Source organism: Citrus clementina, unplaced genomic scaffold, assembly GCF_000493195.1.
Source record: "Citrus clementina cultivar Clemenules unplaced genomic scaffold, Citrus_clementina_v1.0 scaffold_6, whole genome shotgun sequence".
NCBI lineage: Eukaryota > Viridiplantae > Streptophyta > Magnoliopsida > Sapindales > Rutaceae > Citrus > Citrus x clementina.
In genome coordinates this window covers 10,312,849-10,328,799 of record NW_006262139.1, presented here as the reverse complement: position 1 = coordinate 10,328,799, position 15,951 = coordinate 10,312,849, and the positions used below count along the sequence as shown (strand labels likewise).

Here is a 15,951-nt window from a genome sequence, read left to right as displayed (position 1 = left end):
CTTGCGAGCTTTATTATTAATTCGCCGATTACTCCTTAAAATACTTGCATATCAACTGAAAGTACCAGCAGTTTACAGGGTGGGCAACGGTTCGATTCAGTTTTAAATCGAATTGAACCGTTAATTTTTTGTTAAAATAATAATTTAAACCGAATTGATTTTGTATGATTTTTTAATACTAACAGTAATTTTCTTTATATTTTAATTTTTTTTAATTTTTCTCATATAAACCGATCTTTTTTTTTTTAATTTTAAAACCTACCACACCATTTTGGATCAACTATACATATATTTTTTTTTAGGGTGCGTTTAGAATTGAGATGCTGTATCTTAAAAGTTATAGTTGTTGTGGGAAAAAAAACTGTAACTATGAAATAAAAATTAATAATATATAGTAAATATAAATTTTAAATAATAATTTTGATAAAATTATTAAAGATATAATAAATTTTTTATTATATAAGTGAAAAATTATATCAACATAACTTCCAATTCACAGACAAATAATATTTACTAAATACTTTATTACTGTAACTTTTAAACTACAGCTGCCCAAACTCAATTTCAAACGCATCCTTAACCCACCCTAGCCATCTCTACGGGTAGACAATTGCTTTCAATAAAATTTTAATTCTTTTAATTTATTTAATATTTCCTTCTAATTCTTAATAAAAAAATCCATCAAAATTTTTTATTTTCTTAATATTCAACTTGTAATCAATTAAAAGAAAACTAAATATATTTATGTCATTATGGTTTGGAAAGGGGAACAATTCAAAGCTCATCGTAACAAACGAAACGATGTGATTTAGGAAACGTAAAGAAGGGGATGGCAAGCAAACATCAAGAGCACCCGATTCACCCGAATGACGCCGGTTAACAAGTCTGCTTATCATGAGACGAACGTCTTACCTGGGGCGTCGTCTTGTCTTTGTTAGGCAAAGCGAATAACAGAGAGCGAGTAAGAAAGAGAGACACCAAACAAGAAAATTAAGACATGAGGGGGAGGAGGGCGCGCGTGTTAGTGGGTTTGGTGATAGTTATGTTAATGGGTACCGCCGTTTACTTGAGGCTCTGGACTATCGATTATACTGTTTCTTCTGCTGACACTGAGTTGCTCAGGTTTTCTTTTATTTTTTGTTTTACAAGTTTTCTTTCTTTACTGATTTTGCCCTTTTCTTGTAATTGTAAGAAATGGGTTTTCTTGTGGAATTGTAATATTGTAGGAGACAGTTTGATCTTGCAAATAGGGAGGCAATGGATGAGTCTGCAGAATGGAGACTCAAATATGATAAACAAGTGGAGAGGGTAACCAAGTGTACTCAAGAACTAAACAGGGTATGAATTCAGTTGTTCAGGTCATGGCAATGTTTCTGTGTGATTAATTGGGATTATAATGATTTCTAGGTGTTTTAAAGAATGCATTGATTGTCAGTTAGTTAGAAATAAGATCTGTGGTGGGAAATTTTCATGCTGTATTTTGCCTTTCCCTGTCACGTTTAGTTAGGTTTACTTCGCATAACAGTTGGATTTGCCGGATTAGATTAATTTTGTTAATGGGTATCTTTCTAATGTTTATAGTCAGTTTATATTGGTCTGAACAGATGAATTTAGTCCGGCAAGTCATCTATTCTTCCATTAGCACCAATACTCATTGATAGGGATGGCAATTTTTCCCGATGGAATGGGATCCTGCGGGATCCCATACCATTTGGGACGGGATTGAGATATATTTTTGTCCCATAAAAAAATTTAGGGACGGGATTGGGATATTTTTTTATCCCAATTACATATGCGGGACGGGAGTGGGATTGACAAATTCCGTCCCATCCCGTCTCATTACCGATTAAGAATGGAAAATTTTCTAATTGGGATGGGATCCCGCAGGATCTCATCTCTTTTGGGACGTGATTGAGACATATTTTTGTCCCAAAAAAAATATAGGGACGGGATTGGGATGTTTTTTCATCCCATTTGCATATACGGGATGGGACTGGGATTGGTAAATCCCATCCCATCCCGTCCCATTGCCAACCCTACTCATTGAGTTGCGTCTGAGTTATCATGTTGTGCAAAGTGTTCGGTAAAATTAATTCTTTAATTTTTCATTGGACATTTCCAGTATGACGACTGGTAAAAGGACTAAGACATAAAGTACAAAGCAGGCATTGAATTTTAAAGATGTTATTAGTGAAATATTATCGGATTACCATTATCCCTGGGTTTAAGCAATTGCAGTTGTGAACAACTATTCAATTTTGTTCAATATTATACTATATTTTGAGTTTGTGTTTTAGGTAACAATATGCCTGCAGAAAACTACTCATTTTTGTATTTAGGAGCCGAAATATTGAGTTTGTATTGTACACATTGGGACTGAATAATATTTGTTACATTTAACAGGTTAAGGAATCTTTTGAGAAGCAGATCAAGGATCCTGCTAACATCAACCAAAAAATTGTAATGCTTCAAAAGGTGACACTTTAATGCCACAATCTCTCATTTCTCAATGTCGGCTACTACTGTTTCTTCCCCTATAGGCAAAACCTTTGAAATTTGTTTAGTATTTAATTTCTTATCCCTCAAATATTTTCTCGTTCTGCCACTTAGGGAGCACCAAGATTTAGTCAGTTTTGCATGAAATAACTTGATCAGTGTATTAAATACTTTGCTCCAGTTGAAATGAACTTCACTCTGGCTTTTCTTAACAAGGCCTAAAGATTTCATCAAAAGCATTTATTATGTTCGAGTATAGTCACCTCAATTTTCTTTCCTTTTCTTCATTTGATTTTGATATTTTTTAACAAGTTTTTATTATTTCTAGGAAAATAAAGCCTTGCTTGAAAGGATAAAAGTCTTAAATCAGCAGCTTGAGGCTCAGAAGATGAAGTGCAGCTCATGATAGATAAACTGGTTTCTGAAAGGTTGAATAGATTTCACCAGAATTATGTATCATGACGTAGCAACTAGTCAGTGGTTGCCTGATAGAAGTTGTAGTCATAAGTTTTGCCCAATGAGTTCGCAACTTCCAGGAAGAAGTTATTCAACTACAAAAGGCCATTTTTTTTCAGTATACCATCATTCTTCTCATCCATGTACACTGTGGTCTGGGCATAGTATTTTTTTTTTTTTTCAGCTAAAGGGGATCCATGTAACAACAGCATGCTGTTTCCATTTCTTGTGGGTTTCTGGTATATAATGGAAAAGGTTGGTTAGATATTTCAGCTGCTTGATGCTCAATAATGTAATTTTTTTTTTAAATTTGGAGAACCTCTTGCTCTTAGTGCATTTTTTTTCTTTTTTGAACAGATAGAGCTGCAATAAGTCATAGTGCAATATTTTATCTTGAGATTCTTTTGTGCACACAAAGGCAAAATCAGAAATCGAATAGTCCTGTTAGACGGTAGATAGTCTCCCCAACTTTGGGGTTGTACCTCCATCTTCCATTCATAAATATTGGATGATCAGATACAATAGTCAGATGCTGATGAAATTACATATTTCTGGTTCCGGAGCCTTTCTTTCCAATCTTAAAATCATAGTTAGCTATTTTTGATTTCTTGTGCTCGACAAACCATGAGGATCTGTTGTAGAGTCGGACTCAGTTCTCAGATCCTGGAGAAACCTCGATATCGTCTGCACAAATACCTCATTTTGGTCTGGCTGACTTGAGGACGCAGGGGCAGTAGTAGTAGCAGCATTGCTGCTGCTTCCTCCACATCTCTATAAAAAACCAAGAAACCAAACTATTAACACACAAAAGTATGCCAAATATGGTAATGTTGAAATGCATAAACAAGCTGCAATTATAGCTTAAAAAGAAACTTACAGAGGCTACTCTTCTTCGTTTTGGTGGTTTTGTCCTGGCACTCATCATCTCAATCAGCTCATCAAACTGTGGGTCGAGCCGAAAAAGTTTCAGTCACTTTCCAATTACATAGAGCTAAGCATTGCAAATAAATAAGCTACAATATTATAGAATGTAATGGTTGCTTATATTGTAAGTATCCTTGTTACACAAATACCTGCTTCACAATTATTTTGTACTTCCTCACACATTGATACAGCCTTCTTTCATCGTCTTGTTCGTTGGACATATTTTGTATGACAATGTTGTTGATTATGTGAAAGCTTCCTGCAGCCTTAGTATATATAAGTGTTTAAGAGCATGTAATTAACATGAAAAGAGGTTGCTTAAAGAAATGTAATATGGCCGTTACCACCGACCTCTGTTACAGAGGTAATAAAAAGTAGAAGAGAATAAACAGTTAGCTTGCCGCCATTGCCTTTCTCCTTTAAACATGTAAACGCAATTCTTGTGAAGAGAAACTTAATGAAACATATGTAACCACTTCTACGCCTAGAAAGAAGTAACAGAGCCAATAACAAGATAATAAAATTCTTGCCATAACAAGAGATTTGACACTTAAAATATAATCAACAGTGTAACTAACAACATTACCAATCCCCCCACAAATCATGAGAAAGAAAATAACAAAACAGCTTTCCATACATTATACAGAAAATAAGTAAGAGAGTTTCTCCTTTCTGGCTGCTAATGGGGTTTGTTAAGAGTTAACTGCTTGAGACTGCAAAAAGAAAAATCCTCAGGTTTTTTGCCATACAAAGAAAAATTTGAAAATTATGAATAATTAATTCCGAGAAGGAGCAGCAGCTCCAGGCTCTGATCCAGCCTCCCCAAGTGAGTTTGTCTTCTGTGCTGTTGTTTTGCTTCGAGCTCTAACGCTCTTTGCCTCTGTTATTCAGCAAGCTAATCCATTTTTGCCTTGTGTTCCGGTTCTTCCTTTCTTTGTCTCTCAGCCTCTTCGTGCATCCAACGGTTCATCAGCACTCTTTCTTGGAATATGTTCTTTTTCTCCAACAACCTTGAAAGCCTATGCTTTCCTTAAGGTCTTCATCATGGCGTTGTCTGCTCAACTCAACCTCTTGCTGTTGTTCGATTTCATGAAGCACCCTCTCCTCCTCCAACCGTTGTTGGAAAGCAGCTTCGATCAAGGGGATGGCCTCCTCTCTTTTTGCTCTTTCCAAATAATCCAATGTTTTAACCAGTTTTCGTAACTTTTTATCCATCTCTTGCCTCTCCCTCAGCTGCTGATCCATTATTGGCTTTTTGGCTTCCTTCTTTTTACTACTGCTACACTTCTCAGCTTCCTCATCAAGCAGTGCTTGTGCTCCTTCAAGTTGTATGAGGAGGATTCTTTGATTTTTCCTTAGCTCAAATTCAGCTGCAAGCCTTTTCTGCTCAGCCTCTTCCGCTGTCTTCTTCTGTTGCCTTAACATCCTCCTAGACTCCTCCTCCCATTCCATTTCAATAAGTTGGCGTTTGTGCTCTTCCAGCTTCAATTTCTCAATGATTGATTTCCGAGCAACAAGTCTCTCATGTTCCTTATCCACAACCTCACCTAAACCTGCAGACAACATTTCACGTACCTTTGATGCAGAACGAGGATACATTATTGTGGCCCTGATTTCATTTAAAGACTCAGATGATCCCTAATCAGACCATCGCCCAAATTATTACCAAATACTACAACACCTCTCCTATGGTCAATTTTTTTGGCTATGAAATTGTATTCTACAGCTTCAACAGAAATCTTCTCAACGACAGAGAAATCGAAAAAGGGGATCACCTGAGACAAAACTCTCGATTTTGATCACCTGATACACTAGAGATACCTGTTGAAACAACCTCAGGGTAACAACCTTTTCAAGGGCAGGAACATAACAGGAAAGTTAACCTAACTATGAGATTTTGGCCAATAGAGGCTGCGCCTTTGAGGCAAGATCCAAAGGAAGAAACTCATGCTCTAAAAGATTGTAAAGTTGTTTCACTTCCTGAGTTGCACAGCTCATTACACCTATGGAGGCCAATTCGGAGAGAAGGGATGATCTTGAAAGCGCTCATTTGTTATCAAATCCTGTAAGATTAGCACAAGCATTGCGACAGCGGTCATAACGGACCACCAGAAGTGCATCCAAAAGAACAGATGATGCTATTAGCTGCAAATCCTTGAGGCTTAAATTCTTACTGTATGTCTTCTGGAGTAGTGTAAAAAGCTAGCTTGAACCATGTATAAGCATGACAAAGATGACTTGACGATAACCAGAATATCTCTTTTAGCTTGGCATAATAGACAACAAGCAAGGATGGCTCAGGATTTTTCTTAACCATGTCCAAAAGCTTGAACCAGGTGCTTCTTTTGGGTATGCAGAAGCCCTCTTGTTTTTCAATAAGTTGTTTTAAAGGATATCCGCACTTTAAAATTTCGGACAAAAAAATTACTAATATATATATATATATATAATAAAAATACTTCTTTTCTAGATTGAAGTGGGTTTTCTTAATAACTGAGAAATAAATAGGATAGGTTAATCATAAACGGAAATTTTGAATTCTTCTAATCTTAAATGGTTAAACTTCAACTTTCAATTTATTTCAGTCTAATTAATTAAAATTGTGATACCCTGGTTCGTTTTCTGCAAGTAAAGATTATAATATTTTATAATTTAATTTATTTATAAGTGAAAGCTTAATTTTTAATTGATTTAATAGTTTAGATTAAATATTTTTATTTATAAATTTTTGAAATTTATGTTGTAAGAGTGTTGATAAATGAGACAATATCACTATCAGAGTTAAGATAAAGTCTGATGTTGAGACCTGCCAGTTTATTTTTAACTTCTTATTATAAATAAGTGATTCTCATTACTTTTTTTAGCAAATAGTAGTAAGATTAATTCAAACCTCTTTTAGTTATTCTCTCTCTCCTTCTGAATTCTTAATTAATGACAGAATCTATAGATGCTTGCTCTCTCTCTCTCTCTCTCATTCTCATCAGAAAAAACACTTAGATGCTGAAATAGCCTCAAGAGATTGATTATTCCCAATTGATAACTGATCAAGTGCTCGATATCCTTCCATTCCATCATGCTCATAATTAAGTTTATAAAAACAAGAAGCTTGTTATAAGCAGAATCAGAGCAAATTTGTTATGGCTAAATGATAACATAATCTCGGGGTATGATCATGCATTGCAGAAATGAGAAAGTACCTGGGATAGCGGTACCATGAACTTGACACTATAGTTATAAACTTGCTGATTCATGAATATTTTGAAGGTCGTATCAAACAAGAAATAAAATGGCCATAAAGTCCAAATAACTTGCTGAGAAAGATGAGAAAAGGATTACTACTGACAAGTGTGATAAACATTGAATAATTAATTGCATAGTAGCTAGGATTTGTTAGCAACACCTTTTCTGATTGCAGTCCAACAACTATACAAAGGCAAATGATGATTGATGTACAAAACTTAAGCCACAAACTAATGAAAAATATAAAACCTGCATTCAATGAAGAATCAGCATCAACGTAATGCAAAACATCAAGTCCCAGAACCTTGGAATTGAATTGCTGCTCTTCTAACAGAATAATCAGCTTTGCTTGTTGCAGAAAAATATGCAGAGTAGATTCATGACCACACGTATCTTCAGATAAAAGATCAACAAAAATCCCCAGAAAATCATAATCCCCGTGTAAGATTTCAACATATGGCCAGATATATGATTCTATATACATACACTTGAAGTACAGCCCAAAGACTACTGAGCATACATCTTGGAACTATACTCCCACAAGTATTTGGGGAGATATCTATCCCTATACAAATTTTTATGGAAAGAACGAGCCCCATGGAGGCTCGAGGGCGCTACTTAGACTGGCAAAGATTAGAATGAATCCTATATTTATGTAAAAATCAATTCAAGACTTTCCGGGCCAAGAGTGTTGCACACAGCAGTCAGGCAGTGACAGCAAATCAAGATGCATGTAAATAACAAAATTCCATCAACCATATGTACCAGAGTAGCTGCTTCAAGGAGTCAGGTAGAAGGGTAAAATGACTAATGGTATCTCCTGAAAACAGATTCCTAAAGAAACATGAAAAAAAAAAAAAAAAACACTTTCTGAAACTACTAAGATCTGAGAATTAAAACATTTCAATGTGAAACTAATCAGGCAATGCAACTTCACACGGAGAACATTAACAAGGGCTAAAAGGATAATGTAAAGTCATTCCACGTTTCATATGTTCGTTCATTGAAAAATATCCAGCACACTTTATATATGTACACAGTAGGTACAACTTAATCAATTCCATAGCTGGAGTTACATAGGAAAATCTGTGCATCGAAAGTATGGTTCTTTGCTGATTATGAACTCTTGTCTACCCAATTCTTAGTGGTTCTTTGCTGATTATGGACTCTTGTCTACCCAATTCTTAGTGGGAAGCCAATGACCAGAAATTCAGGAGAAAGGATGGTGAAGTAGCAAACCAACTGATAAAAGCCATTGCCGTAGCAGTCTCAAACCTTGTACAGTGGTTAATTCCACATCGGTTAAGATCATTGCTGATAAGAACTGTGATTCCTGCAGATGAGCAGGCGGCTGCATACGTAAGGGTGGATGTGATCTGCACCGAGACATTACCCATTGTTAATGCTTGGGTCTAATAGATGAGATAAATGTAGAAGTGTTTGTTATTAATCTAAATAGTTAACTCTTAGCAATATGTAGTCTTTTTCTAAGTAGGATGTAAACGTAATTATGCAAAATCAACATCTAATTAGCCGAAACAATCATATCTAATTAAATTTCCTCTCTCAGAAGGAATTATGTCCAAGGAAAGACTGATTCATGATTAACTACAAAATGAATTCTAACTCCCCACCCACTCAGAAAACTATCACGAAAGGAACGTTAAAACCAATTTAACAGTAAACCATTGAGATTGTAATATATGCCAAAACACTTGTGCAACCAATGAAGGCTATGTCAATTTTGAATTCAAGTAAACAAACATTTGCCAGGAATTATAAAAAAAAAAAAAGACTTTATAGCAGATAACTAGCATCAACAAGCTGCAGATACAAAACCAGAAGCTCATGTCTATCACATACTATTAGCTTTGAGGAAAGCTGACAATACTGATCCATGAAATGACAAAATGAGAGATAAAGGCGGCCAGATTCCTGGAATACCGGTGACCAATGGCAACTGATCTACAGATATTCCACAAAATATTCATCTTTACATTTGCCAGGCATGATAATAGTAGTTATCTTACCCCATCACCAACGGTAAATAAACGGATAACCTTATCATTCCGCAGACTTCTTCTCACCAGGATAGCATATATATCAAGCACTAACAGGGATAGACTCCACAAACTTTGCAAGCCTAGAGCAAGAACTAGGTAGCTGAAACAGAGAAATGAATAAAAACATTGTCATATTCATGCTATGGCTTCAAATAGAGAGGATAAATTTTAATGCAAGAAATAACTGGCTTATATTCAAACTAACTTTACAGGCCAAGCATTTTAGGCAACAGAACATTTAAAAAAATAAGATGTGTATTTGTAAGATAAGCTCAACTTCAATGCTGAGGTGCTTTTGCCACAATAGTGAAACTATATTAGAGAAGAAGCTATAAAATTTAGGCAATCTCCTTATTCAATCTCAGCTGCTGATCTTTTCTTGCTGTTAGCGTAATTCAGCCGTCTACTGAAAAGTGCACTAAATGTAATAATCAAATTGAATTTCTCTGTCACTTCCCAATTGTTTCCAAAACCCTTTAATTTTCACTTAAATAGAAATTTTCACCTAATCTGATTCTGGTAAAAGAAACCCCTTTTTCTAAAATTACTTTAAACCCAAAAAATAAAAAATAAAATAAAATGGCTTTCCGTAAAAGATAGAAGAACCCAGAAGCTAATATGGTTACCAAAAAGCGGTGGCTTCGTGAAAATCACTGGTGGAGGCCATGACAGAGACTGCTATGGCTGCGAAAACAAACTGAAGAAGACGAAGAACAAGGCCGCCAGGTGTCCCAGGCATGCCTTGCACATCCTTCATTCTAACTCTAAGTCCCGCCGCCTCAGTCAACGGTGGCGCCTCCACTGGGTGCACCGCTGGCCGGCTCGCGAACATCGCTTTCGGTTATAAGCCCCCCCGATTAATTTGACCAAAAGTCGACCATCAAAAACCCTACTTACCACACTTAAAGGGAATATAGTGAAAGGAGAAAGCGACCCATTTTCGGTTCTGCTTTCCACAAAATGTTAATGCTCACTGATGAGACTTGAGAGCGCACTAAGATCAGTTTGTCGCATCTGGGACCGTTCAAAAGCAACTGGACCCCAGTTCGATCAACGGTTTATATCAATCATCAAGTTCTTCTTTGTCGCTTTCTGAGACGGCTTCACGATTTAATTATTTTAACAACGGGTGTGCTTAATCGCGTCACGTGGTTTTTTAAAGAATTATTAAAGAATCAAACCGTGGCATTTTTTTTTTTTGGTCTGTAATTTAAAATTGAACACAGTTTTTAGTTTGTTAATTATTCCAGGATTCATATTGCTGCGTAAATTGTAAAAAAATCAATGAATATGAGAAAATTTGAGAATATATATATTTAAAAACTACTGCTTATATTATTATTGCTGATAGAAAGAGGAAATTAGGCCCAAGCGGCTGGCCATTACACAATTGTAATTACAAAATAATTAAAGCAAAGCGCCCAATCCAACCTAATTAATTATTATTAGCGCCATCCAATCAAACGCGGACACATCCACATATATTTTTTTAGAAGTCACCACCACGGAGACGGAGGACAAGGTGGAGAGTGGACTCCTTTTGAATGTTGTAATCGGCGAGAGTCCGGCCATCCTCGAGCTGCTTGCCGGCGAAGATGAGCCTCTGCTGGTCCGGAGGAATCCCCTCTTTGTCCTGGATCTTGGCCTTCACGTTGTCGATCGTGTCGGAGCTCTCCACCTCCAGGGTAATCGTCTTCCCGGTCAACGTCTTGACGAAGATCTGCATTCCTCCCCTCAGGCGCAACACAAGGTGGAGCGTGGATTCCTTCTGGATGTTATAATCGGCCAGGGTGCGGCCGTCCTCCAGCTGCTTGCCGGCGAAGATGAGCCTCTGCTGGTCCGGGGGGATCCCTTCCTTGTCCTGGATCTTCGCCTTCACGTTGTCGATCGTGTCGGAGCTCTCCACCTCCAGGGTGATCGTCTTCCCGGTCAGAGTCTTGACGAAGATCTGCATGCCGCCGCGGAGACGGAGGACGAGGTGGAGAGTCGACTCCTTCTGGATGTTGTAATCCGCCAAGGTGCGCCCGTCCTCGAGCTGCTTTCCGGCGAAGATCAGCCGCTGCTGGTCCGGTGGAATCCCTTCCTTGTCCTGGATCTTAGCCTTGACGTTGTCGATCGTGTCGGAGCTCTCCACCTCGAGAGTGATGGTCTTGCCGGTCAAAGTTTTCACAAAGATCTGCATCTGTTAATCGTAATCAAAGCAAATAAATTAATTTTAATTAACTAAATCAACAACACTAATCAAGACCAGAACAAGGATAATGATTAAGAATGTAGTTACTAATTACTTACGTTGGAAGGCTGAGATTGGGAGCCTCGGTATCTAAACTAAGTATGTTTTTGGTTTCTTTTTCTTTTTTTTTTTTATTGGTTTAATATAATCAGGGAACGAGCACGGAAAAGTGACGCCCGGGGGCCGGTTTATATAGAGATGTTTGCCGACTTGACGAGGAAATATCGCGAGCTAATTCCAAGAAGGTAACGCTTCCACGCACTTAATGCAAACACGCTAACGAAGGATCACCGTTCATTTAGCTGACGCTAAAAGTTGGTACTAAACGGCGACAGATCCACGGGTCCCACGACGCGCTGCTCCGCTCCACTACCGTCTCATGGTAGCCCACCAACCATTTCGGTCGTTAAGAAAATTAATTATATCCGAAGAAGAAAGAAAACGGCTAGTTATAATATTAAATTAAATTTAAAAAAAAATATAATTTAAATTCATTTTGGTAAAGAGTATTGTTGTTTTTTTTATATTTTAGTTTGTGTATATATAAAAATATTCAATGGAAGGTGGTAGCTGTCAGCATATGAAATTGATTGGTTTTAATTTATTTACAGTTGGTTGCATTATTATTATTATTATTATTATTAAATAGCGAATAATTATTGGTTTTGTTAATAAGGTAATAGAGATAAATCATTAATAACGTGTGACAGAGAAATCGCAACAAATATTCAAATCGATTAATCAATTTAATATAAATGGAGTGTTTAACCAATTAGGTTACGTTTGGCACGCTGGATTGGATTGGACTAATTATTAGGATTGGACTAGATTAAATTGGATTGGATTAAGCTGGATTATATTATGTGTTGTATTATGTTTGGTACAATATCGGATTGGACAATGTTAAATCATATTTAAATACAAAAAATATTTATGAATATTTAAGAGTAATAATTAAAATTAATTTAAAAGTAATTAACAAGGGCATTAAATATGTAGTAAATTAGTTATTGGGTAGTCATAATTATAATAAACAAATATAAATTAATAAAACTATTTAATTATTTAATTATTTTTTATTAGATATTTTAGATATATTTTATTTTATCAAAAAGTTAGAAAATAATGTATATATAAAATCAATTATTTACTTGTATTATTAATTTTCATGATTATTTTTAATATTACATTGGTGATTATTAAATTTAATACAATCAATTATTATAACGAATTATTAAATAGTTAATTTTATTGGAGTAAAAGTACCAATTTAATTAGACTATAAAAACAAAATAAAAAATAAATTCAAGTAAATCATGAATAAAATAATTAATTAATTAATTAATTAATTTTTAGGTTTAATTAATTAAATTTTAGGTTACAAGTAAAAAATAGTGTTATTTATGAAAGAAATATGAATAAATCTTTTTCTCTTATCCTAATCCCATCTAAACCCACTTATAAATTGAGATTGTTAATCCCATGATTTAAGGACTAAATTTAAATTTAGTCCTCCCTAATACAATCCAAACAAATAGCCAAATATGGGATAAAATATTTAATCCCAAAGTTAATCCAATCTCATGCTTAATCCTAACTCCCAAACATAACCTTAAAGTATTGCTTCAAAGAAACTGAAGTATAACTTGAGGACAAACTATGTTTTTGCTAACCCAATTGTTTGTTGGATAATATCCAAGGAATTACTTGAGAAGTCAATAATGTGATGGTAATAGTCAGAGACAATAGTATTAGGTAAACCTAAAAAAGAGTCTGTTTGGTTAGCTTTTGTTTTTTTTTTTTTAATTTAAAAATAAAAGATAAGTAAAAATTTTAATTTATTTTTATTGTTTGGATGACTATAGCAAAAGATTTTTTTTTTAATGAGAAGTTCTTTTTGAATTGTTTGAATGACCATCTAAAAAAGACATTTTAATAATTATAAAGTCATTAATATCCTTAAAATTTGAGTCTAACAAATACTTATCAAATTTAAAAATAAATGACAAATAAAATAATTACTTGTTACTGCACATGAATGTCATATAATATGTAGATCAAACAATATTTTTCATTCTGAACAATTCGAACTAAATGCAATTCCTTACTTTACATTATGAACAATAACACTTCTATATGCCCATATGAATAAAAATCCATGTGAAATAAACAAAAACTTTATAAATTAACAATACAAAATTTTTTAAATTTAATTCATCAACTTAACTTCTACTCTATATTCCACCAATTCGCAAGACAGTATTCTTCGTTCCAAGTCAACTTTATAAATTTACTTAAAAAAATAATTAAATAAAGCATAAGCGAATGGACAAAAAATCAAAGCATGAGATTTCTGTATAATTCCGTATAATCAAAGCATGAGATTTCCACACACACACACACACACACGCACATTAAAAAATTAAAAATAAGATGCAAATCAAAGCATGAGATTAAAAAAAAAAATTCTCACTTGAAAGAAGATTGGTGTGGTAATTGTGCTCCTTCTGTTGGTTTTTTTTTTTTTTAGTTGAACAATGAAGAGGCAAAACAAGAAAAATACTTAAGAAATAGGGTTTAAGGGTTTGGATATGGATGTAATATTTTTTATTCCTTTGTTAATTTAAGGTTAGTTTAGAAATTATGAAAAGTGTAATAGATGAGAAAATAACTCTTCAAAAAATCTTTTGGGAAAAGCTAGAAATCCTTACTTCTCCCAAAAGACCTTTTGGATTAAAAAAAGGACTTTTGGTTTGACACCCAAATAGCCCCAAAAGACCATTTTTAATTCTAAAAGCCAAAAAAGAGTTTAATTAAGCTAACCCAAACAAGCATTAATAATATTTGACTCTCTCATTATATCTCAACAATTTTGCTAATTATTTTTATGTTGATATTTATTTTATTCAAATATGAAATGATTTGAAAGAATAAATCACTTTTAAGTGCACCAACATAATAATTTTAATTAATAACTAATCAAGTTAATCTTTTTAACTTTTTTTAAACAGAATTCTTTAAACCTTAATAATAATGATCACTAATGTTTTTAGTCCAACAATTGCTTTATTAAACATTCAATCAATTTAAGACAAAACATCTTTTAACAATTCTTGACAAATAGAAATTCGCTACAGTCATCAGATATGAAACAAATAGCCATTAGTATGGTCTTGGTACCCCCTTCCGATGTTGACAACATTTTAATTATTCAATGGTACTTAATGAAACCAATCTCCTTGGCATGCTACGAAAGCATTGTTTGTAGCACATGAGCCCATACCTTCTGATCATCACATGAGGGTTCCAACTAACTCAACAAGCACGGGAACCGGGCCCATAAATCTTGCAGTGGGAGCTCCAAACATTAGAGTGACCCATGATTGATTGTTTTCTTTTTCTATCAAATAGAAAAGCCAGTTCACTTAAGCTTATGTAAAACCCTAAAATCTAATTTTTTAAACTATTATCTCCCCTCAAATATTATATACTCTCTACTTCTGTAATCGTGGAATAAATTAATTTGCAATACTCAATAGAGGATGAAGAAGAAGTAAGCTTAAAGGTTTTTTTTTTCTCTAATTTTCGAACTCTATTTATCGTCAACACCCAAATAAATTTATATTTCTAACAAATTTTAGGCTGAAAAGCCTTCTAATCAAGGAAACAACGTCAGGAAAAAAAAATGGACATTATAGATGATTTTGGTTGTGTTTTTACCACTGATATGATATATAGCTAATTTTCACTATTGAATTTTTTATTATTTATTATTAATATTATTTTATACTTTCTAATTAGATATACTATAATTGTGTTTGATTAGGTTTTTAATAGCAGGAAAGAATCAATTGAGTGGATGCGAAATGCTGGCAAGCGAAATGGATATGTTATTTTAATTAAAAAAATCAGATGTAAGTGCACATGGTAGAAATCTAAAATAATTTTTGCTTATGAAAGAAATGGTGCTTACAGGTGTGTTTCTAGTCAAGGTAAGAAGCCAAGACGTCCTAAAGCAACTTGAACAAAAAAAATGCAATTGTTCATTCATATTAAAAGGGCAAAATTTGGCAAATGATAGTCGCTGGGTTTTGAAAGTGATGTGTGCAGTACATAACCATCTTGAGGGGCACTCATATGCAGGTCGGCTTATTGAAAAGGAGGACAACCTATTGATTGATATGTAATGCAAGACCAAAGGACATACTATAGTCTATATATGAGAAACCAAAGAGATATACGTAGTGCTACTACTATGAGGTCTATTTACAATGCAAGATATAGATACAAAGTTAAATAACTAGCTGGCAGGTCAAACACGTAACTACTCATGAGCAAATTGACCGAGCATAACTACATTGAGTGGTATCAAAGTAATGCTGATATAGACAGTGTTAGAAACTTATTTTAGGCTCATCCTTTTGCTGTTGATCTATTACGGGCATTTCCACGTGTGGTAATTACAGATTGCACATATAAGACCAACAAGTATGATTTTCCATTACTAGAAGATGTTGGTGGCACCTCGATTGAGATAAC

The 15,951-nt window shown here is 34.5% G+C and overlaps 4 protein-coding genes and 2 pseudogenes across 8 annotated transcripts; 1 reads left to right on the top strand and 5 right to left on the bottom strand.

Annotated features, from left to right (window-relative positions):
• The first annotated feature begins 736 nt into the window (after positions 1 to 736).
• On the top strand, positions 737 to 3,382 carry LOC18038955. Of its 3 annotated transcripts, XR_002904983.1 has the most exons (5): positions 741 to 1,122; positions 1,227 to 1,338; positions 2,404 to 2,475; positions 2,825 to 3,207; positions 3,310 to 3,382. XR_002904983.1 is itself a non-coding variant. In XM_024182832.1 (4 exons), the coding sequence occupies exons 1-4, from the start codon at positions 998 to 1,000 to the stop codon at positions 2,900 to 2,902; spliced, it is 363 nt and encodes a 120-aa protein (XP_024038600.1). In that variant the 5' UTR covers positions 737 to 997; the 3' UTR covers positions 2,903 to 3,349. The 3 variants fall into 3 exon arrangements, 2 of the variants coding, with proteins under 2 accessions (XP_024038600.1, XP_006428782.1); XM_024182832.1 differs by having other exon boundaries at positions 737 to 1,122; positions 1,251 to 1,338; positions 2,825 to 3,349; XM_006428719.2 differs by having other exon boundaries at positions 2,825 to 3,349.
• A 132-nt stretch (positions 3,383 to 3,514) lies between these two features.
• On the bottom strand, positions 3,515 to 4,103 carry LOC112097450. Its single transcript, XM_024182833.1, has 3 exons — positions 4,026 to 4,103; positions 3,830 to 3,895; positions 3,515 to 3,723 (listed from the first exon to the last, which is right to left on the bottom strand). Exons 1-3 carry the CDS (start codon positions 4,095 to 4,097, stop codon positions 3,547 to 3,549), a joined length of 315 nt encoding a protein of 104 aa, XP_024038601.1. The 5' UTR covers positions 4,098 to 4,103; the 3' UTR covers positions 3,515 to 3,546.
• A 436-nt stretch (positions 4,104 to 4,539) lies between these two features.
• LOC18038954 lies at positions 4,540 to 6,292 on the bottom strand (annotated as a pseudogene).
• Positions 6,293 to 8,082: 1,790 nt separating this feature from the next.
• On the bottom strand, positions 8,083 to 10,432 carry LOC18039092 (CASP-like protein 5A1). 3 transcript variants are annotated; one of them, XM_024182781.1, is made up of 4 exons: positions 9,806 to 10,432; positions 9,177 to 9,279; positions 8,980 to 9,081; positions 8,083 to 8,492 (listed from the first exon to the last, which is right to left on the bottom strand). In XM_024182781.1, the coding sequence occupies exons 1-4, from the start codon at positions 10,009 to 10,011 to the stop codon at positions 8,301 to 8,303; spliced, it is 603 nt and encodes a 200-aa protein (XP_024038549.1). In that variant the 5' UTR covers positions 10,012 to 10,432; the 3' UTR covers positions 8,083 to 8,300. The 3 variants fall into 3 exon arrangements, with proteins under 3 accessions (XP_024038549.1, XP_024038550.1, XP_006428780.1); XM_024182782.1 differs by lacking the exon at positions 8,980 to 9,081 and having other exon boundaries at positions 9,806 to 10,364; XM_006428717.2 differs by lacking the exon at positions 8,980 to 9,081 and having other exon boundaries at positions 9,147 to 9,279; positions 9,806 to 10,206.
• Positions 10,433 to 10,492: 60 nt separating this feature from the next.
• LOC18039091 (polyubiquitin 11) lies at positions 10,493 to 11,593 on the bottom strand. Its single transcript, XM_006428716.2, has 2 exons — positions 11,472 to 11,593; positions 10,493 to 11,361 (listed from the first exon to the last, which is right to left on the bottom strand). The coding sequence occupies exon 2, from the start codon at positions 11,359 to 11,361 to the stop codon at positions 10,669 to 10,671; it is 693 nt and encodes a 230-aa protein (XP_006428779.1). The 5' UTR covers positions 11,472 to 11,593; the 3' UTR covers positions 10,493 to 10,668.
• Positions 11,594 to 14,515: 2,922 nt separating this feature from the next.
• On the bottom strand, positions 14,516 to 14,793 carry LOC112097345 (annotated as a pseudogene).
• Positions 14,794 to 15,951: the final 1,158 nt, after the last annotated feature.